Below are 22,994 nucleotides of genomic sequence, written 5' to 3' on the forward strand. Positions count from 1 at the left end.
ATTAGAGATACGCCACTGCGGGATGCGGTTAATTTCCCGGCGGTCGGGATCCCGGCGGTCGGAATCCCGACACTGGAATCCCGACCGCCGAAATCCCGAAACTTTCTCCCTCCGTGGGTGTCCACGACACCCATAGAGGGAGAATAAAATAGCGTGCCGAGCGTAGCGAGGCACCGGGCCCGCTGCGTGGCGAGCGCAGCGAGCCCGCAAGGGGGGGCGATCCATGTCCCCCCCTTGTCGGGATTTCGGCGGTCGGGATTCCAGTGTCGGGATTCCGACCGCCGGGATCCCGACCGCCGGGAAATCATATCGGATCCGCCACTGCCTACCTGATATAACTGACTGGGAAAGGGTGTTTAAGAGGAATTGCAGCTAAGTTGCAGAGGTCAAACATTATATATAAATAGCCATAAAAGTAGATTTGATATTCTATTCTATTCTGGTAAATCTGAACATCTCAGGCTGCGGTAAAGGAGAATGTGAACACTTGGAGCAGCTGACTGATCTGGCTCTGCGAGTGAAGGCAGTATTATGAAGAGATAAAAATATTTATAAAATGAAACTAAACAAATAACCTGTTTCTCGCGCTGTCCAGGTCTGCGCCAACTGGATGCACTCGTTACTCCAGCTAACAGGCAAGGAGGAAATAATAATAACAGCTTTCCTATCATTAGGGTGGATACAAGACGTCTGTAAGGTCACTGATATACTGTAATGAACTCAGTGCATCTATATAAAATTTCAGTTTACAAGGGGCCTGATTCAGACCTGATCGCTGGGCTGTGAATCTTCGTTGTTTAGAGATCAGGTAAACACCGCCCACCAGTGTGGACCCCCGCCCCTGTGCACGGTTGTGAATGGGTTCTCATCCTTGCACACAGTGGGAAAACCGATGGTAATCATCCACCATCTAATGGATTTCCCCGCTGTTCGCAGCCGCTGAGTGAGTCTAGACTTAACCAGCGCTGGGAGGGCCGAGGGGAGAAGGAGGTGGCTGCTGACGTCGGCAGCCCTCCCTACCAACGGCCGGGGGGATGCCCACATTTTTCGTGTCCAGCCCAGAAAACGCCGGCCTGATGCCAAGAAATGGGCTGCTGTCTGTTGATCACCTTGTGAACGACATCGCTGGCTTTGTTCACAGGGGGACCCCGCACATGCGCACAGCGTACCGTACACATGCACGGTCATTCCATAATTGGGTCTGAATCAGGCCCAAGTTCCCATGAAATACATTGTTTAAATCCACCTTTACCCAAAACTATATATATATATATATATATATATATATATATATATTGTATACTGTTTTCATTTGACACACAATGGGGGTGATTCAGACCTGATAGCTCAGGTCCGACTTCACCCCCAGTGTTGATGGTGAGGCTTTGCGCATGTGCAAGCCCCGGGACAGAACGCATTCTGCAAGCTTCGCACTCGCCGGGGCGTTCACACCAGGATGGGCGGGAAGGGGGCGGGCAAGGGATGGACGCAAGGGAATGCCCAGCATTTTATGGGCTGTGCGAGCCCACGCAGCCCAACGGTGGCGCGCCCATGCATCCTCGGGGCAGGCGGCTGATGTCACATGAGGTCAGCCGCCCTTCCTCAATCTGACCGACAGCGGGAATCTAAAAAGTATAGACTTACCTTTCAGAGCCAAGGCTAGAGAAATCATTCGATGGTGAATGACCATCGAATGATTTCTCTTCCTTGCGGCCACATGCGTACACATCCTCTCATGCCAGTGCGGGGATTCGCACGGTTGGGGGCGTGCATTCGGCTAGGGCCGGCTTTTACCTGCTCGCTATGCATCGAATATATGCTGCCTAGCGAGCAGGTCTAAATAAGGTCCAACGTTTGAATGCAATAATACATTAGCTCCAGGCTGCAATCCCAATGTATTCCTAATTCTATGGCGGTACATTTACTAAGATGGGAGTTCTATTGAAGATGGGGTGTTGCCCATAGCAACCAATAATATTCTACTTCTTATTTCTAAGACACAAAAAATCAGTTGTAAAGCCCGGTACACACACGACGATTGGCTCCGGGAGCAATATCATTGATGATGCCATCGGAGCTCCCAGGCCTGAAGGTACAGCACACACACACTGAGCGACATCGCTAACATTATTGTCCAGCGATGTCACCCGCATGCCTAGCTGACACTGGAAATGCGTCACAGAAGACTGGAGGGGGTGGTCGGTAACGACGCTTTGGAGAATGCATCGTTAGCGATATTACGCATACACACTGAACAATATTTTAATTTAATTTAAACGATTCTGCTCAGAGGGCCCAAAACGAGCGATATTGTCTATAATGTGGCTCAGTGCGTATGGGGATAGAACGTCGCCTTGTAAGAGGAGAGGCACACGCAGTCCCCACAGAGTGCAGTGATTTATATGGGCGCAGCTAGAGGGGAACTAAAAGCTCTCTGGAATCTGATCCAGAAAATTATTTTCCATCTACAGCGTGGGATTCCCAACCTCGGTCCTCATGGCACACTATGAGTACAGGTGTTATCTATACCCAGGCTTACATCATACTTATTAAGTCACCTGTTCTCAAGCATGGCTATCACAAACACCTGCACTGTTAGTGTGCCCTGAGCACCAAGGTTGGGAACACCTGGTCTACAGTATGCTAATAATTCTATACAGCGTTTGGCTCTGGCTCCTATTGGAACTACTGAAAAATGTCAGGGGCAAAGATGACCGCGTTCCCAAAGACACCTCTAGTGCGCATGCATAGATCACCGTGAAATGGCCGCTGCACTTCCGTCACTGGACTGACGGAGGGGTGAGTATGATTAAATGGGTGCAGGATGCGTGGGCCCCCCTAGACCCAGGGGAACTTGTGCACCGGATCCCTTGTACCCAGGGGTTAAAGTGAGGGGGAACGGGGTGGAACTGAGTTCCACCACCTCTAATGGTGAGGTGGAACATTTTAACCTCGACATTGGCCCTGCACAGTCATTCTCACAGAAAAGCATTCTAGTTTGCAGGGGGATGCCAAATACCCTACCACTGGCCCTGTCTCTGTCTAATGGGGGAAGTGGAGGGAGTGTAATTAGGTGACATAGATAAATGAGTTCCCCCACCTCTGCGGGACCAGTTTATGCCCTGCTTGTACCCATTATAAATACACCAGTGTTCCCCAGGACCGGTAACTATAAATGCTTAGGGAGAATGTAATGTAAGAATATCCAATGTTACAGATGTCTCAGTATGTGGGAAATATATAAGCTGTACAAACTGGTACTTACCACATCAGTGCAAATGAGTCAACGGCGTCATCAAACAACTTCACCTCACATCTCTGGCCTTTCCTCTTGTCAGAAGTGGTAAAGGACTTTATTTCTCCAACCTAATTAAAATGAAAATACAACTTTCTCTGTTTTTCTTTTCAACCATTTATTCTCTAGCATTTTGGACCCATCAATCCTGAGTTAAGGGGCCTCTCTCCCCAGCTCCCCTTATCTACACCTCTATTTTTTACAGGCAATCTACGCTATACTCACCCCTTACTCCCCACTGCTCCGTAATCTCCATCCCACAGTGGGAGCTGTTGTGTGGAGGGTTGAGAGGGCCAGATTAGGAAGGGGTCCCCCCTGTGTCTTAAGGTGCCAATACACAGAGCCGGCCCTAGCCTAAATGATGCCCTAGGCAAGATTTGGACTGTTGCCCCCTAGCACCGCCACTAGTTCCGCCTCTGACCCTGCTCCCCTTTCCCAGCATCATCAACCCTCATCATTGCAGTCATCATTTTGGTGCTCCTACCCGCAATATTTTAAATAGAAACAGCGCACCCATTCGGTGCGGAGCCCAAACAGGGGTGTGTTCTTGCTGGGAAGGGGCATGGCCACACAATAGTACCCACAATTCAAATTATGCCACACAGTAGTGCAACTTTATTCACATTATATCATGCGATGGTGTCCCTTATTCACGTTACATCACACAGTAGTACCACTTTACTTTATGTACATTACTCCTCATATTATTCACATTATACCCTTCGAAAAAAATCCTGAGAAAATATTGTATTTTAAGCACCTCCATGGCCACACTGAAACCCAGCACAAAGCAGTGTGTGCTGGGCAGAGGAGAAGAGCTGCAGCTGCTGCTGTCACTTAAGGGGACGGGGCCCGGGGCCCCCACTGGGCCCTTTCATCAGACTTTGGCCTAGGTAATTTGTACCCCCTACCCCATTCTCTAGGCACCCCTGATAATACCACACAGTAATGCCCCTTACACATGACACACATTATTAATGTCCTTATAACCATAATGCCCCTTACACATTATGCCAACCTTTATTAATGCCCTTCATACACATAATGACACAAATAATGGCCCTTACACATGTCACACATTATTAATGCACTTATACACGACACACATTATGCCCTTACACATGTCACACATTATTAAAGCATTTATACATGACACACATAATGCCCCTTACACATATGCCGAACACTATTGCACAACCCACCCACCCGCAGACAGGACTCGCACAGCCGCTAACAGCCTCACTCACACACACAAAATAGGCATGCTGCATATCATTTTAATCAGCAGAAGCTGCTGATGCCCCTAGGCATTCCAAATGCCCTAGGCAATTGCCTAGTTGGCCTATGCCTAAGGCCGGCTCTGCCAATACACGGTACAATTGTGATGTGCGATGTGATGCAATCTAGTTCAAATCGCACAGGAATTATTGTGCAGTGTATGGGCACCTTTAGGCCCCTCTATGCAGCATCAGAGCACTGCTGCTCCTCACAGATAGCTCCAAGCTGGAAGAGGAAGCTACTGAGCACATGCAGCAGATCCGCTAACATGGGACTCCAGGACCAGCAGTGACTGAATTCCTCCTCTCTTGGTTAGTGGTGTGTTATATATATACCTCTCTCTCTCTCTATATATATACATATGTATGAGTGGGGGCGGGATATTTTGTGTATTTATACCTGTGTATGTATGTCATTTACTTGTCTGTCCTTGAAAACGGGGGTCTGTTGCCCCGAAACGCCGTTGGATTAAAGGCTTTTTACCTACTCCAGCTGTCAGTCTGTTTGAGTGCCGCCTGCTCCCCTCTCCATGTTGTGACCACGTTGGTCTTGGAAGGCACCGCAGCAAGGTATATGATTAAGAAGAGTGCCGGTTCCATCCCAAGTATATATATATATATATATATATATATATGTATGTATGCATACCTACCTACTTATGAATTATCGAAGTTGGGACCCACATGCCGAAGGCACTCACTCAAAATTTGGGGTTGTGGCCTTTGCTTGTGATGCTCCCGCGAGGCCACGCCTTCCTTTTAGCCCGTGGGGGCATGGCCAGCGGCTCTGTGAGCTGCTGGCCATGCCCCCAGTCCCTCTGTCTCCGGGGATAGATGCTTTGCTGGGCGATATACATACATACATACATACATACATACATACATACACTTTGGGGTTTATTTACTAAGATGGGAGTTCTATATCAGATAGGATATTGCTATGGGCAACCAATCAGAATATATATCTTGTTTATTTAGCACCTTCTAGATTAGAAGAAAATAAATAGAATATGATTGCTCTACTAAATTGCAGAGCCCTGCAATCTATTGATAACCCCCCCCCCCCCCCCACCTCTGTACACGTTGCTCAATCCTGACTATATAACCATCTGTTCCTGGATGTGATGATGTCATTTGCGACAGCAGTACAGGGGAAGTCCTGAGTGACGTGGCATCGTTGGCAATTTTGTCTAATGTGTGACCAGCCTTACATTCCGTATTAACATACCGATCTCACTGCTGCGAGAACATTAATGATTTTTCCATTCAGGCTTTGTCCGTTTGCAACAATGTCTCCCAGTGAATAGTAATCATGTGGGTCCTTAGTAGGAATGTTCAGTACAGACAGGAGGACGGTGTCCGCGTCATATCTGGAACAGATCTTCACCAAGGAATGGACTTCACTGATAAGCAACTTGTAGTAGCTAAAAACAAACCAAAATGACACAGACCACGAGAAATGCAGAGCACAAACGCCCTCTGGTTATTAATGTGGTGCTAGTTATTATCCACCAGTGTACAGTACTAATACACACATACTGTACTTACCAACTTTTAATTCCATAGGGGAGATGGCCCTGTCTTATTGCAGTGGATCACAATATGAAAGTATAATGAACCAGGTTATGATGCCATGATATACCCCCAAGATGCTCAGCTTCAGAGGCGGAACTACCATTGGTGCAGCAGGCAGGGGCATAACTAGATATGCTTAGGCCCCATAGCAAAATTTTGTAAGGGCCCCTATTTACCAACTAATTGTGATAAGCGTATATAGCACATACAACTTACACAGAAAATATGCCCCCCTTCAGCTCTGGGCCCCATAGCAGCTGCCTGCACCACTTGCACCTATTGTAGTTACACTCTCTTCCTGTCACCCTCTGCCTCTACCCTTCCCCTCACTGTCACCCACCGCCTCCCCCTTCCTCTCCATCATGCTGCCTCCTCCCAACTCTCCCTGTCACACTTTGCTTCTCCCTGTCACCCTCTGCCTCTTCCTGTCAACCACTGTTTTTTTTCGCTGTCACACTCTGCTTCCCCCTTCCTCTCCCTGTCACCCTCTGCCTCTTCCAGTCACCCACTATTTTTCTCTGTCATACTCTGCCTCCCCTTTCTCTCCCTGTCACCCCCTGCCTCTTTCTGTCACACTACCTCCTCCCACCTCTCCCTGTCACACTCTGCCTCCCCTTACTTCTCCCTGTCAGCCTCTGCCTCCCCTTACTTCTCCCTGTCAATCCCTGCCTCTCCCTGTCACACTGTGCCTCCTCCTACCTCTCTCTGTCACCCTTTGCTTCTATCTGTCACCCCCTGACTCTCCCTCTCTATCTCTGCTTCCTCCCACCTCTCCCTGTCACACTCTGTCTCAATCTACCTCTCCCTTTCACCCTCTGCCTCTCCCTGTCACCCACTGCAGTGTTGCATATTGAGAACTTGAGCTGAGGTGGAGGAGTGGCCCCAAATAAAATATTTGCACCTGGGCTCACCACCCACAGGTACTGCCACTGCACAGTTTAATAAGAAGTGAGCAGGAAGGATGACATTCTGTATTACCGCGATGCCTGCCTGTGTATGTGTCGTCCAACTACAGTAGCGCCAATTATTGTCCCATTGGGTGCATGTGCCATATGTGCTCACTATTTCAGCTTGCCTCTGGCTTTTTACACATTTTTCATGTGATGGCGCTTTTGGGGGTGATAAGCAGAAAAAAAAAAACAGACGCCCGGTGCAGGAATAACATTTTTGTATATTGCCCCATCTAAATCAATGGGCGATATTCAAATACGGACATTTAAAAACATTTCAATTGCCCCCATGGGACTAAGGGGTGTATTTTAAGCCTGCAATGTAAATAAAGAGGGTGGAGGAAAAGTACCAACCAACCTAGCTGATTGACTTTTTATCTTTCGAATGCTTATTAAATAGACCCCTACAATTGGGTGAATAGGGAATGGTTGTATGCGAATGACATAAAAACAGAAGCACTTCGATCACACTGTTTTACTGGCCCACTGAATGTAATGCACTTCCATTTACAGCATTGCCAACAAATTCAAGAAAAAAGAGAAAAAAGTACTCTCCTTTGTTTGTGGGCACGCTTTGCCAAAATTGAGAAAAAACTTTGATATGTATTGGTTGTAAATTTTAAAAAATATCTTTTAATGTTTGAAGTTTAAAAGGCTATTGATTGACATGGACATTGACAGACTACATGAAACATAAAAAAGTGGAAAAGACCACTCAATAAACTCAAAGGAGTTCTTCCAGCAATATGTGGCTGGTATACATTTTAGTGTAAATTCCTGTGGTATAAATCCACGAATAATAAGTTTGGTACACTTATATATTAGACACTGATAGCGAAATGGGTAAGAGTAAAAAAAAAATTTTGTAATAGAATCTGGTCACACCCAATAAATTGTATAGTGTGTATTGCCCTATACAATTTGAAAGACAAAATCTTCAATTGATATCAGGTATTAGATGAGCATAAAATTCTAACATGTGCAGACATACAGGAAAAGCAGTGGTAGCCACTAATTGTAGTGTGGATAAGCCTTATTGAAAATAAGTGCAAGATAAAGACTCCTCAGGCAGTAACAACACAAAACTTTGCTACTGACCTATTAGTCCTGTGTCGACAGCCTGTATGATTGGAGCGGAGAATTTACAAAAAGTTTAGCATCTGCTGTCTCTTTCCCCGGGATAAGGTGCCCTGTTGATGTTTTAACCAGTGCAGGGTCTAGCCGAAATCCTATAGGTAGAGATGAGAGTGCTGTTAGATAGAGATAGATTTAGAGAGCTCACGGAGGACACGGAGCTCTCAGACAGACAGGTAAGCAGTGTTAGCCACACTTATCTTTTCAGACGCACAGAGATCCTTTACTATTTAATAGGAATTTCTCCCACCCCACTGCCTTATTTATTTCTATCAAGCGGCTAAAGCTTAATTAAGTTGGAGCATTTAAATATAGGGGCACACCCAGGTAGATTGTCTTGGGAATCACTAAAATCCCCTCTCTCCACTTAAGCTTGCTGCAAGAGAAGGAGGTTTTTGCTGGACTCTCAAATAATACACAGCGGTATATATATATATTAAAAAACCCTCCTCCTATAATTATTCATATTTTCTCTGTACTAACTTCAATATAGGGATACTCTCATCACCCAGTGCAAGAGTGGGAAAGACCCTGCTCTGACAACTACTCAACAGGGCATCTTAGCTTGCACTAAAGTGACAGCAGATATCCCCTCTGTTACTTAACGCAATCTTTTGGTGAGTACCGCTCACTCCCCACCAATGTATGGACAATGGGGAGCAGCAGCGTACTAACCCACTAGATATAAGTCGTCTCTGAGACACACCCTACTCTAGCACTCTCTAAATCTATCTCTATCTAACAGCACTCTCATCTCTACCTAAAGGATTTCGGCTAGACCCTGCACTGGTTAAAACATCAACAGGACACCTTGGCCCTTATTCTGATCGGTGCGGTCGGAGCCGATTATGCGGCCAGGACCGTGCGTGCGAAACCCCGCCTTCCATACGGATCGACAACTCCGTCCGTATGCGGTAAGAAGCTGTCCGAACGGACCGCACGTGTATTTTTCACGGAATACGCCTCCTCCATCTAAGGGAACCTCCCCCATCATTCGATGGTCGCAGACCATCGAATGCAGGACCGAGTGCTCCACCAGCACCCGCAAGCTCAGACCACACGGACATTTTTCCGTGCAAAAGCAGAGATCTGGGCGGGCAGCTGACATCCGGCGATGTCATATGTCCGACCCCTACACGTGCGTCACGGCCGCATTACCATACGTACGCCCAGCGTTTTCATGGGAACTCCCATGAAACGCGGGGCGTATGCATATGGTAATGAGCCCAAATAGCCCTTCACGCCCCTCTCCACCCCCTGTTCGGAGTGTTCACATATCATGCGGGATTTTGCCGTACGCCCCGCTTGCACATGCGCAGAGACGCCTCTGCACATGCGCAGACACAAAACATCGGCGGCCCGAACGCACGCGGATATATCTGCACCGATCAGAATAAGGGCCCTTATCCCGGGGAAAGAGACAGCAGATTCTAAACTTTTTGTAAATTCTCCGGTCCAATCATACAGGCTGTCGACACAGGACTAATAGGTCGACACAGTAGCAAAGTTTTGTGTTGTTACTGCCTGAGGAGTCTTTATCTTGCACTTATTTTCAATAAGGCTTATCCACACTACAATTAGTGGCTACCACTGCTTTTCCTGTATGTCTGCACATGTTAGAAATTTATGCTCATCTAATACCTGATATCAATTGAAGATTTTGTCTTTCAAATTGTATATACAGAGATTTTGTCTTTCAAATCACACTATACAATTTATTGGGTGTGACCAGATTCTATTACAAAAAATTTTTTTTACTCTTACCCATTTCACTATCAGTGTCTAATATATAAGTGTACTAAACTTATTATTCGTGGATTTATACCACAGGAATTTACACAAAAATTTATACCAGCCACATATTGCTGGAAGAACTCCTTTGAGTTTATTGAGTGGTCTTTTCCACTTTTTTATGTTTCATGTAGTCTGTCAATGTCCATGTCAATCAATAGCCTTTTAAACTTCAAACATTAAAAGTTATTTTTTAAAATTTACAACCAATACATATCAAAGTTTTTTCTCTATTTTGACAAAGCGTGCCCCCAAACAAAGGAGAGTACTTTTTTCTCTTGAATTTGTACGTTCTTTACTCTCAGGGGTGCACCTCCACAAGAGTTACTTTACCTTTAGTTATTTATATTGTGGATACTAGACTGCATACCTATATTGATATCCTACCATCCCTTATCCAAGTGGTTTAACTTGTGCGCGGGTTTCCATCCCTCCCCTTTCCCTATCTAAGCATTGCCATTAAGTAACATAAGATAAGGGTTGAGTCTAGAACTTAGTGGGAGAGAGGGTCCCTCCCTGCTGTTACAATCACGTAACATAGCACAACAGGGGGAGGAGGAGGGTCTGACCATGGGAAAAGTGCAAGCCCACCGGCCTTGCTCCTCCCCCTGGCAACGCGTATCACGTGGTTGGTCATCAAAAGGTCCTTTAGTCCACTAAGATTTAGCACCTACCAAATATGGAACTTCATAAACAGACCAATATGTATTGCAGGAGGTGTCAGTTTACCATAGTGAAAGTTCATCCCACATAGACAGCTGATATACAGTACCAATGGTGTATCAGTAGCTCTGCAGACCTCGCTGTGGCTTGGGGGCGCTTGGAAAGTGTGGGCACCCGGGGTCTGCAGGGGGCTATTGTTTCTCCATTCTCAGGACCTGCAGATCTTGCATTCTGTTCAGTTGGGTCCTTTGGCAGCCATGTCCTTCTGGCATTTGCCAGGCCGCAGGATGGAAGCGGCAGAATCGTTGCTAGGCAACGACTTGAGCATCTATCTTCCGTACGGCGGCAGGGATGGTTTTTTGAATAAAGCCCGGCTCTCCCCGCTGTCTGGCGCTGGTTATAGAGTCCTGCATGTTTGGTCTCCACTGCGTGTTCCTGGTGTCCTGCTTTCATCACAGCGTGTCAGCGTGTGTCTGCCTGTTCTGGAGGTCTCCTGGCTGAACCTGCTTTTCCCACCTATATCAGATAAGTTAGCAATTGTCCCCTACAGCGCTTGTACTATTTTTTGTTTATGCCATCTGTATGCATTGTTGCATTCCCTACATTAGGGACCTTATACTGCTGGGGTTTTGCTAGAAGGAACTGCACTATATAATGAGGAAATAGTGTTGTACTTATTTAGAATTCTTGGGGTCATAACTGACTGTCGTTAGAGAGAATTTCTGCTTAAAATCACCTCTCAATATTGGCCCTTAGGTCTTCAATTGCTTATGTGATGCTCAGTTTGCTGGGGTTTTCCTTTGTCTCTCTGCGTCACTGGCAGCAGTTATTTTATGTGTAATCTGGTACTAGCTTGTGCATTGTTACACCACCTGTATTCTTGGGGTAGCGTATTCTAGGTATCACCTTGTGCATTGTTGCACCTGTGGGCATAGTTTCCCCACGTATAGAGGGGTCAGTGTGTGGGCCGACTCTCCTTACCCTCTCCTTGCGGTGCTCAGCCACCTGTAGCAGCCTTGTCCCTTGAAAGGCCTGGTGGCACCGGAGTGGGGACGGACCTAATTCGCCCCCACAAACGTGGCTGTTAGAGGTGAAGCCTTCATTTGCACGAGATAAACAGGACCGTTGGGCATCGCAACTGGGTTTTCACACCCTGATTCCTAACACTGTCTCTGGTCCCAGCGCTGCTTCTGTTGAATTGCCATTAAAAATGCCCCTTACAAAATGGCCTTGCCTCACAGCAAACAGTTATTCAGGACGCTGTGAGGCAGCGGCCATTTTGCAAGGGACTTTTTCATTGCAGCAGTAGCAAGAGGATCATCAAGACTGCAGACAGGTAGATCTGCAGGTCCCTGGCTACAGTATAGTCCCGGCGGCGACAGGTGGAGCAGTACAGAGGAGGGGGGGTGAACTTTTAGTGGCAGGGGGGGCTTCATTTTTTGTTACGCCACTGTGATATACCCTCCCTTTTTACACTGTTTAACGGCAAAATACATTAAAATGCCTTTAACCCTTTGAGTGCTAAGGGAATTTGTCAAAATACGTATGAAAATTGCAAAGCAAACTTTTTTTTTAATTAACTCTTTGAGTGCCAACGTTGCAGTGAGGTATCCTCAAAATATACATTTCTGTTCTTTTTCTGGGTGCAATATTTAACCCAACTTCAATGAATTGACTTGGCTGTATTTGTATTTATTTATACCAAAAGAACACTGGCATTTTTTATAGACATTTTGAGGATTGCTCACAGCAACGTTGGCACTCAAAGGGTTCAACGTTAATTTAGACAAATTAGACAAAATTCTTTCCACAAACAAGCATTAATCAGATATGGAATAACAGATTACAAGAGCCACAGCTATCTGGCATTGCTAAGTACTTGTATTCCAGAGACACTTGTCATATGTTTTCAATCGCCCACCGTTCTACAAAATGCTGTTAAACCTTTATGGCCCCAGTGGGAGCAGCAGTCGGGAAGTTCATACTTTACCTTGGTGTTGAAGGATTAAATTTTTCTTCTCTCTCTATGTCTTTTGTTTGCACTAGAGGATTCTCTATTATAACTACAGGAAAATAAGATATTGTTTAAAGTCCCTTGCATATTCCTAACATGGTAAATAAAGATAATGAAACTACAAAGCGTACAAGTAAAACAGATGTCCTCAGCATCGTCTAAACAAAGTAAAACTGCCTTGTGCCATATAAATCAGGGTGCCGTGCGCACTTTGAACATTTGTGACATTGCTAGATGATACATTCGCTCGCAAGCTCATTTTCCTGATGCATTTTACCCTGGGGGAGACGGCGAGTGTCTACACGAGAGTCAGAAAACTCCGTCATACTTCAAAAACAAACATTCTCCAATTTGTTTTCTCCCCATCTGCTTCTATAAATCACGCGTCGATTTCTGTTTGTTTTACTTGTGCGCCGTTCGTGTTTGTGTCGTTTTTGGAAGTACTTTGTTACGCTGATATATGCTTTTAGTTTTTATTTTCTTTGCTAATTGGAATGTATCTACTGTGTTATTAACATACATAAGGACTGCAAAGCATTTCATTGATGAGAGTATTAAAGGAGAAATCCAGTGATTGTAATTATCATTTATTTATATGGCGGCCACAAGGGATATGCAGCGCCAGGGCTGGATTAAGGTGGGGGGGCGGGGCACTTCAGACACAGGGTCTTAGTGAAGAGAAGGAGCCCAGAGTCCATAAAAAAATACGCAAAATAGAAAACGTTAGGACCTAATCATCCTGACAGCTCCCTGGTGGTTGTCAAACATGATTTGACACTTGATGTGCCAAGTTTTGCATGTGATAAATTGCACGCGATTTATCACATGCATTTCCCGGGGAGCTGCAGGTGGAGAGAGCTCTCAGCCAATCACTGGCTGCCCATTCATTTGTATGGGTGTTTTATTCTATGTGCTCCCGCCGCCTGGCTTCCCCTACCCGGCGCTCTGTTTTTTTTTTTCTTCTATGTGCGCCCACCACCCAGCTTCCCCTACCCTGTGCTCTGGTCCCTTGGCCCTTGCCACGTTTACCGCCCACCGCCTGCTGCATCCCCTATTAAATCTTACGTGCAGCCCGTCCGGCCTCCCGACTCCGACCCGATGCACACAGGGCCGCACGGGATGTCTGCACATGCGATTTGGGCTGATTTCACCCATCCATCCGAATCGGGTGAAATCGGGACCAAATCGCATAGTGTATGTATGGGGGCCTTTATAGTTGAAGGAAATAAAGGTCTTCAAAATGTCTCAGTGTACAGTCCAGAACACAAATACCAGGTCCTCCACAGCCACAAATGCGTTTTGTCCAAATGGTCTTCCTCAGGGTGTCTGAGGAAGACCATCTGGTTGAAACGCGTCAGTGGCTGTGGCGGACCCGGAATTCGTGTTGTGGACCTTACAATGAGACATTTTGGATGCCAATTTGAGGTGAAACCCGGTATATCATATCCTTATTGCTGTCTATCAGGCCTTGTTTGTAAAGGCCATACATGGTACCAGGCTTTTGTTATTCATGTTGTCTTTAAGTGTCAGACAGACGTTTGTCCCCTTGACAAACCTGCTGTTGATCTGACCAATGCGGGAAATGAAAAGGGGTACAGAGAACTCACTCATTGGGGTCTCTTAGTTTTCACCATTAGAAATGTATAAATCATCACCATGAAATCCTGTCTTTTTTGTTTTTGAGGTTAATATGGGCCGAGGAACACTTTCTGAAATTACTCGCTAAGGTGAAATTCATCTTTATTGGAAGAGAGACTATATCCTAATAGGTTCCACTCTGTGTATTTCCACTTACAGTATTTATAATATTTAAATGTTTAATGAGCATCTATAGTGTTAGTTATAATACTGTAATCCAGTGTATAAAATGATCAATGTTTACAATAATGACAGGGTCTTTTTTTCTCCCATCTAGTTATCTAGATAGAACTTTTATAAATAACTTAAATATATATTAGTATATATATAAAATAAGCCTCCCAAATCAACAAGTATTTTTTCAGAAAATTCCCATTTTGCCTCCCTTCTGTTGCAGAGGACAAACATGACATATGTAAATCCCTATACCCTTAGTATAACATTGGTGTGACAGAGTTTGGAGAGTTCCGCCTGGAACTACTCATATTTGTACTTACTAACGCAACTTTATTTTCAAGGATAGGTTTGAAATCTTAAAATTAAAGGCACATTTATGAGGGAAGCAATGCCCCTGCTTTAGTGATATTTAGGGTAGTGGGAGGAGATGGTCTTTGGGACTTGAAATAAATCAGAGGGTTGTGCGGATGGTACTCAGCACACCGGACATGTGCCCTGTGGGTGGAGGACCGTCTGCATCTACCCATGAGGTACTGTCTGTGTTGCTACCAGCTGCATCACAGCCCGCTATAATGTATGTAGCAATGCACCCCTTTACTGTTGGGGCTTTACTGTAGTGTAATGTTTATAAGGAGCTCTACTGTTGCCCTATTTTTTTTTTAAAGGGCTCTGGTGTGCGGTACAATGTAAATAACACTCTTGTGTGGTCTGGTGTAATGTGTATAAAGGGACCTACTGTTGCGGTGTACTGTGAATAATAGACACTTTTGTGTGGTATAATGTGAATAATGGACACTACTGTGCGGTGTAATGTGAATAACTGATACTACTGTTTGGTAATGGACCCTTCTGTGCACTACTGTGTAGTTGAATGTAAATTGATACTAATCTGGGGCTACGTCCCTCCCCCACAAATCCACAGGCTTTTATCTTTGGCTATTTCAGTTTTAAATATGGGGAAAGGAAGGAAGGCACTAAGGGCCCGCAGCAAGAGAAATCATTTGATGGTCGCAGACCATCGAATAATTTCTCACTCTCAACTGACTTATATTTGTGGATGCCCGGGACGAAGACGGCAGATGTCATGTGACGTCAGCCGTCAGCCCCCGGCAGGCACCAGCCCACCAATGTACCCATGGCAACGCCCAGCATTTTTATGGTAATGCCCCCTGAAATGCTGGGCGTTCCCTTGTCCCAGTGCCGCCACCGCCCCTGTCCGCCCACCGAAATGGGCATGTGCAAACCCATCAGGGCAGGGGGGCGAATTCGGTTCACTCCGAGGGAATCAGAATCTGACCCTAAATTTCTTTGTGGCACAGGACACACAAATATCCAGTTACGGCACTGCAATAAAAATCTAAGTATTTCAAATATTTGCAAATACAGATGTGAGAGTGATAAGCTGGTCCTTCATATACAGCTGGTCCTTCATATACAGCTGGCCCTTCATATACAGCTGGTCCTTCATATACAGTATTAATTATACTTTTTTTTTGCAATCAAGAATTCCAGTTGTGAAAAACACAAAAAGAGATGATGTATAAATTGGTGGATCTCTCGGAGAACAATGACAAACCCCTAGTGGTGTAAAGTAGTCATAATCCCTGTGGCTGGCTCGCCAAATGTCTGTCAGTGGGTTACATAGACCCATCTGACAGCATTTAGATGAGCTCACGCTCCTGACTTTTTGTATTGATCTGTCTAATTTTCAGGCATACAGACTGGGAGATATTTACTAGAGATTATGCACAGTGGCTGATAACCAGTGCATTTTTGAGTATTAAGACCACAGTACTGCATGCTTGTATCTTTTTCCATACACGATACTATTTTAAGTAAAATTTGTTAGAATAACAGTGTGTCAGATCCATTCAATTGTAGTTCAGTTCCACCTGAATTACATATACTTTCTAGATTTCCCATTCATTTATTTATTTATTTATCATTTATTTATTTATTTTCTGCCATTTCCTACCGATATCATTTTCTAAAGATTGAGCGCAGCACTACTCCCAGACTATAGAATTTAATCCTTGGGATACAGTCAGATCCCACAGTGCGTTTGCAGCTCATCACCCTGACTTTTTCAGTGCGCAGGTATATCCAAAAATGTATAAGAAAGGAATAAAGTTTGTTTCGCAACCTACCACAGTCACCGACTCGAAAACTTTCTGAAAGAGATTTAATATAATCTTCTCTACCCCAGGAGGAGGCATTTATGAAGGCGGCGGGGGAATCTCTTATGGTGAAACTGAATGTGTACCTTTCCGTTCCAATATCTAAGCAGAACAAGACAGACTAAGTAATTTCTGCTAAATATGACATTTCAATTAACTTTTGCTATAGCTCAAAATGATTTATAAATTAACCTGTCCAGCAATCGATACAATTTTGTTACATGCAGTTCTGTTAAGCATTCTTGGAACCCTCCAACCCCCCCCCCCCCCCCCCCCCACACACGTTTTAAAAAGCTGTAAAAATTAGTTGAACCTTACACCCAGTGTGCAGATATCCAAATATTGGGAAACTATGATATATAGAATACTGACGCTAACATCCCAAAGAAGGGAATCCCGACAGCAGTCAGGAAAGTATATTTACCCTCCCCTTGTCCCCCTCCCCATCCCTAACCCTTCCTGACAGGCCTAAACTTAAACCCCCAACCCCGCCACCTAAAGATTCTTTCATCAGCAGGCGTTTCTCATATTCACCAGCTCAATTGGAACAGCCATCAATGATTGGCGATCCGTCAAGGAATCTGGGAAATTCTTTATGATAAAAATTCATTATTTCCCCCAATTTTGGTCAGTATCCTAGAATCAAGATATTTGATCCGGCTGAATGTCTGCACTTCCCGACGCGGTGTCGGGGATTGGCAAATTGCAACAATCCATTTCTAATGCATGGGGTCCGTTAGATAAAAGTTGCAATACATTTTCTTAATATTTACTATACATAAATTCAGAATAAAAAAGTATTATATGAAGACTGTATGGAGAAAGAATGACTTTCTCTTCCATACTGTATACTTACTATAGTGAGTCATCATTCATTCTGATTAAACATAGCCAGAAGTATATGTTCTCCTAAAATCTTTATAAAGCTCCCTGAATTCTGCTGTCTGTCCTGTATGACAACCACTGGGATCAGGGCTGGCGCTACCCACTCAGCAGAGCTAGCAAAGCAGGGAGGTGCCAGGTAGGAGAGGGGCTCTCCCTGCTGCTGATGCTACTCCTGTCAAACAGAGGCGCTGGCATCTGTATGGATAACACAGTATGGTGGGCAAAAAACAAGGTGCCGTGTCTACTCTCCTGCAGTATAGTACAGTAGGGCCAGGCTTCAGTGAACACAGCGCCACCACCCCACCTGACCTGCGTGAATTTACAGCTTCGCCCCAATTATGCCCGAGAGCTTCTAATTGCTTCTGCGTCCGACCACGCCGTGTCCCTCAGTGGCTGGCGTTAAGCCCGAGATTCCCCACAGCTGCAGTGATCGGCGCACAACAAAAATGCGCTCTCCTGTTCCCCACCTATACTAGACAGCATCATGTCACTACTGCTGTGTGTCATAATGTGTATAAGGGGTACTACTGTGTGGCTTAATGGAATAAGGGGCAGTACTGCCAGGTGTAACGTGAATGAGTCGCTACTGTGTGGTGTAATCCAACCTAAGGGATCCCTCTGTGTCTATCCCCTGGCTGTGTACTGTCTCCGGGGATCCCGCTAACGCCTATAGGATTAATGCTGCTGCTTCCTCCAAATAAACGCTGATATCTGAGAGCAGTGTGGGTAGCTCCCAGTGGATTGTTGGTTGGCCAAAAGGAACCGGAAGTGATGCGACGTGGTTCTTCTCCACGGCAACTGGTGACTTCTTCCGCCATTGGGGAAAATGTTCCTCTTCCGTCATTACCAATATGAATTTCAAGTACCCCCAACCAGTCTGCAGTGTACCCCAGGGGTACTTGTATCCTAGGTTGGGAACCACTGCTCGAAGCCCATGGCTGTGAGTGGGATGCTGTATGGCAGTTCATTGGATGCGGTATGGATATTGGGCTGGATGTAGTTCGACGGCCGTGCAGGATGCCACCTGAAATCTGACTTTTTTTTAAGGGGCAATCACATGGCGTGCCCCTTTAAAAAGTTCAGCCGGCAAACGAGGTTCGACCGGCATCCCATACGGCCGCCGAAATCGGATAGCATTCCATCTGGCCCATTGCTTTTATATTATTGCAGTCACTAAAATGTTATTTGGAAAAATAAGGCAGTCTCTGGGGCAGGGCCGCCATCAGGGGGGATGCTGAGGGTACAACTGTCCCGGGTCCTGCCACTCTGGTAGGAAGGGGAGATCCCGGGTCGTTTTGTTGCACCCCTCCCCCACCCCTCCCCTAGCCAATGGTCATCTGTGAGCCATCTATATTTACAGCAATGGACCATGGGTCATCGGCTGCCGCAGCCCAGCGCACGCCACCCTCCTGTCACATAAAGAACAGCCGCCTGCACAGGAGCCGCCTTCTGGAAGAGCAGGGAACAGAGCAGCCTGTCTGTGACACTGGCTACAAGGTGAAAGGTAATTTTCAAACAGCACAGGAGGGGGTAGGGGAACGGGACAAGGGGCCCGGGTCTATTTTGACACTCCTGGGCCCCTCAATTTCTGATGGAATGCTGTCTATGCCATTTAAATTCCCCAGACTGCCATGATCACTACTTAACATAAAAGGCTACTAACCAAAAAAAAAAAGATTTATTAATAAAGTAACAAAAAAACGTATCATAATAAAGTAACTTCCAATTTACTCTCAGTAATGTCAGCAACCATACAGTAACAATAAAGAAACAGAAGTAAAACTGCATACTGTAGATTTCCTCTAAAGAATTAACTCATTTGTTCACATAAAATCAAATTAATCACTTACAACACTTTAATTCCTCTAGAAAAAAAAACGAAATAACTAACATTCAACACTCCAAGCTCTCAAGATAGAATAAAGCAGGCTTAACTTTTTCGGTCTGGAAATCCTTTGACATCTGTTTTGCCAATTACAATGCCTATTATACTCTGAAAAATAAAAATGGTATGCTGTACACAAATAGAACACAGATGTAGTTAGAAAATTAAATTTCATGGTCTTATACCCCACTAGTTCACATTTTTCAGAATAGCAATTATGCAACTATGCTTGCTCCACACCACCCTGTAAATTTGTACAACAATGCACTATTAGATTTTATGGAAACTATTTCAAACTCTATTGCACAAAGGCGGACTTTTCTGCAATGTAATATTATACTGATGGTTTTTTTTTTCCCCTCATTTCACTTAATCATTAAATTGGACAAACTAACTAACCTTCATTGGAGAGCGTTTCTTTAAGTGTCTGAATTTCCTGTAACTCTCCGGTCATTTATATTCACATTTAAAGTTTTCACATGACATTCTAAATGATTGTAAAATATCAACTCCCCTGCTAACAGCTAGAACACTGCAAAATTGTTGTAAGTGTATTTAAATATAATTACCTCATTGTGCAAAGGGGCAACATATCGCCAAGATTTAAAGTCTTGTTGGTGTGGCAACAGATGTCAGAACATAATATTTAAAAGGCAGTAAGTAACGTCTAACTATAAGGGCCTGTATATAGTGGCATTCAAAAAAACGTGGTGCTCTGTCCTCGAGGTTAACAGAAAATGGTGCAGATGTATTAAGTCTGGTAATGTGATAAAGCGGAAGGTGATAAGGCTCAAGCCAATCAACTCCCAACTGTCATTTTTCATACACAGCTGATTGGCTGGTGCGTTATCACCTTCCACTTTATTGTGCAACACATGCTCTTTCCCTAATAACCAAACCCAATCCCCTAAACTAATCCTGACGCCCGAAGCCCTAGACCAAACTGCTAAACCAACCCTAATATCCTATCTCTAATACCCAAACACTAACCCAAACCCCTAAACTAAAACTAATATACACATACACCTTTCAGAATGCACCTAATTTCCGGGTTCATGACAGTTTGTTGCCGGTTCAACCTGATAAAAGGTGCGATCTGAAAGAGTTTACAAGGTCCAGCAACCTGGCATTACGAACCGGTTAAAAGGCAGGGTTCTTACTGGTTCATTGCCAGGTTGCTGTGTAGTGAGAATAGGTTAACCGGGTGGAGTGACTCGGGTTCCCATTCACACTGATGGAGGAGGCAGTGCTTGGATCAGCACCAGCTCCAAGAGCTGCCTCCTCCCCGCCCCCGATGATGCTCCGCCCCTGCATGACATCAGGGAACAAGCAATATTGCCAAGTCGCTGAAGGGGCCTCAGACAGCAAAATGCAAGGTCACTTCGGGACTGAACCGTTCAATCAAATTACCGCTGGGACGCTGCATTTTGCAATGTGAAAGCAATATAACTCTCTTTTCAAAACTGCTAAACCAACCCTAATACCATATCCATAATCAGCATATTGGGATTTATCGGAGGATTGATGGAGGGGAGTTGCGGCAATCACACCAGCCCCTAGCCAGTGCTGAGTACGGAAGAGCGGGGACTGGTGACAGGGAGGTGGGCCCAGGCGTGGATGGAGTTTGGGAGGGTTGCTATCTCTGTGATCTGGGCTCAGTGTTACACGCACCCAGTGCGGAGGAGGCTGTGAGAGGCACTGTCAGAGCCACCACCGCACCCCCTCCCCGGCCGCCAGCAACACCCGACAGCGGCTGGGGCAGTTTTGCCTAGGGCATCTAGAGCCTTGCACCGGCCCTGTCCATAATACCCTTAATCAAACCCCTACTCTAAACCTGACACCCTAACCCTAGCCTACACCCTCTCCCTAACACCCTATATTTAATACCCTAACCCAAATACTCTAAAACCTCACCCTTATACCCTTACCCTAAAGGGCAAACTGGATAGGTCATATGCTTCTTTCGTGCCGTTATATTCTCTTTCTAGAACAGTTGTAGCATCTTTAGCGTTTGGTCTGATGATTACACAAATACTACTTCAATCTGCTTCATCCTGATCACGTTTGACAATTTCCCACCAAATTGACTGGATTGTGAATCAATTTGGAAATTTGTATTTTGATATAATTGGATTAATCACCAACCACGCGTGGCTATGCTGTAACAACTGGACAAACAAAAAGAGATTCTATGATCATACTGAAATACATTGCTGGCCATATGGAAATACTGTAAGTAAACCAACAAGTGTGAGCTCTGGGGACTAATAAGGTGACATTCTGAAGAGCAGCTGCTTGGGGAGGGACTATAGTCAGATCCCTTCATTACAGTGGTGGCCAACCCGTGGCTCTTGAGCCTCATGCGGCTCTCCCCCTTGTAAAGTGAGGCTCCTGCTCCCACTGCTGCCCGCCGCGAACCGTCCGTCCCAGTCCCCCCTGCTGCCGGTTCCCTGAATCCCTTCACCTTCTGAGGGGAGGAGAGCACGCATCGCGCATCTCTCCTACCCCTTACTGTGCATCCTTGTGACTGGGCCGTCCGCCAATCAGAGCTCGCGGGCCAGCAGCCAATCAGGAGCTGGCCAGCGAGCTTTGATTGGTGGACAGCCCAGTCACAGGGAAGTGAGGGGGAAGGAGACGCGCGGTGTGCTGTGCTCTCCTCCCATCAGTGACATGACAGGAGGACTGCAGGGGGACACCAGACTGTCCTCTCCCCGCCCGGCAGCAGCAGCAACAACGGTGAGTGGTGCTGCTGGGAAATTTGCACTGTGGGGCATAGCAGTTTGTGGCACTGTGGGGGCATACCAGCTTTCTGGCACCATAGGGGCATACCCCGCACCGTGTGGTGCATACCTGGCACCGTGGGGGGCATATGTGTATCTGGCACTATTGGGGGCATATGTATATATGGCACTGCACTATTGGAGGCATATTTGTATCACACCCACCCAAGGGGTCAAAATAAACTACGCCCCTTTTTTGGCGCAGCGCCTTCGGCGTGCGCATGATGTCGGCTCTTTAGCTTGACTATCGATATTTTTTGGCTCTTTACCTCTGACCGGTTGGCCACCCCTGCTTCATTATAAAAGATGTATTACACAATAAAAATTACACATATAGTGATTTTCGTATGTATAAAATTTACTCATAAAAATGTTGATAATAAAATAGTGGCAAGTCACATTTTTTTTATATTGCACTGTTTATTTCAGATCAGCCTTTTCAGCTTGAAAAAGCTATAGAGAGACAGCGAAACGCGTTAGTAAAAAATGACAAGTCACAGAGATTTGCAGTCACTCTCATTCCTACCTATGGCTCCACCACCACTGCAGACAGCACCCATTTGCTCACCACCTATTCACCGCAGTATAGTGAGGACACTGTACGGGCTTCGTTCTCAAGTCCATTGACCTTCCTCCAGCGGATACATACCATTCAGCATTCTTCACATCCGTGCAATAGTGAGGACCATTGGACATTGAGGTGCAATAAGCTCCACGAAGACTTAACTGTGTTCACTGGTCAAAAGTTTATTT

The 22,994-nt window shown here is 45.5% G+C and overlaps 1 protein-coding gene across 8 annotated transcripts in view; it reads right to left on the bottom strand.

Annotated features, from left to right (window-relative positions):
* MEIOB (meiosis specific with OB-fold) overlaps positions 1 to 22,994 on the bottom strand; it is a 267,025-nt gene that overhangs the window by 14,276 nt on the left and 229,755 nt on the right. For all 8 annotated transcript variants that reach the window (XM_083152631.1, XM_083152632.1, XM_083152626.1 and 5 more), the window contains 6 exons: positions 19,512 to 19,569; positions 16,662 to 16,793; positions 12,676 to 12,748; positions 5,801 to 5,996; positions 3,266 to 3,366; positions 576 to 628 (listed from right to left, as the gene is read on the bottom strand). In XM_083152631.1, the coding sequence (XP_083008757.1) occupies positions 576 to 628; positions 3,266 to 3,366; positions 5,801 to 5,996; positions 12,676 to 12,748; positions 16,662 to 16,793; positions 19,512 to 19,569 (613 nt within the window). The remainder of the gene's footprint in view (positions 1 to 575; positions 629 to 3,265; positions 3,367 to 5,800; positions 5,997 to 12,675; positions 12,749 to 16,661; positions 16,794 to 19,511; positions 19,570 to 22,994) is intronic.

This window comes from Crinia signifera, chromosome 7 (assembly GCF_055691185.1).
Source record: "Crinia signifera chromosome 7, ASM5569118v1, whole genome shotgun sequence".
In the NCBI taxonomy this organism is placed as follows: Eukaryota; Metazoa; Chordata; class Amphibia; order Anura; family Myobatrachidae; genus Crinia; species Crinia signifera.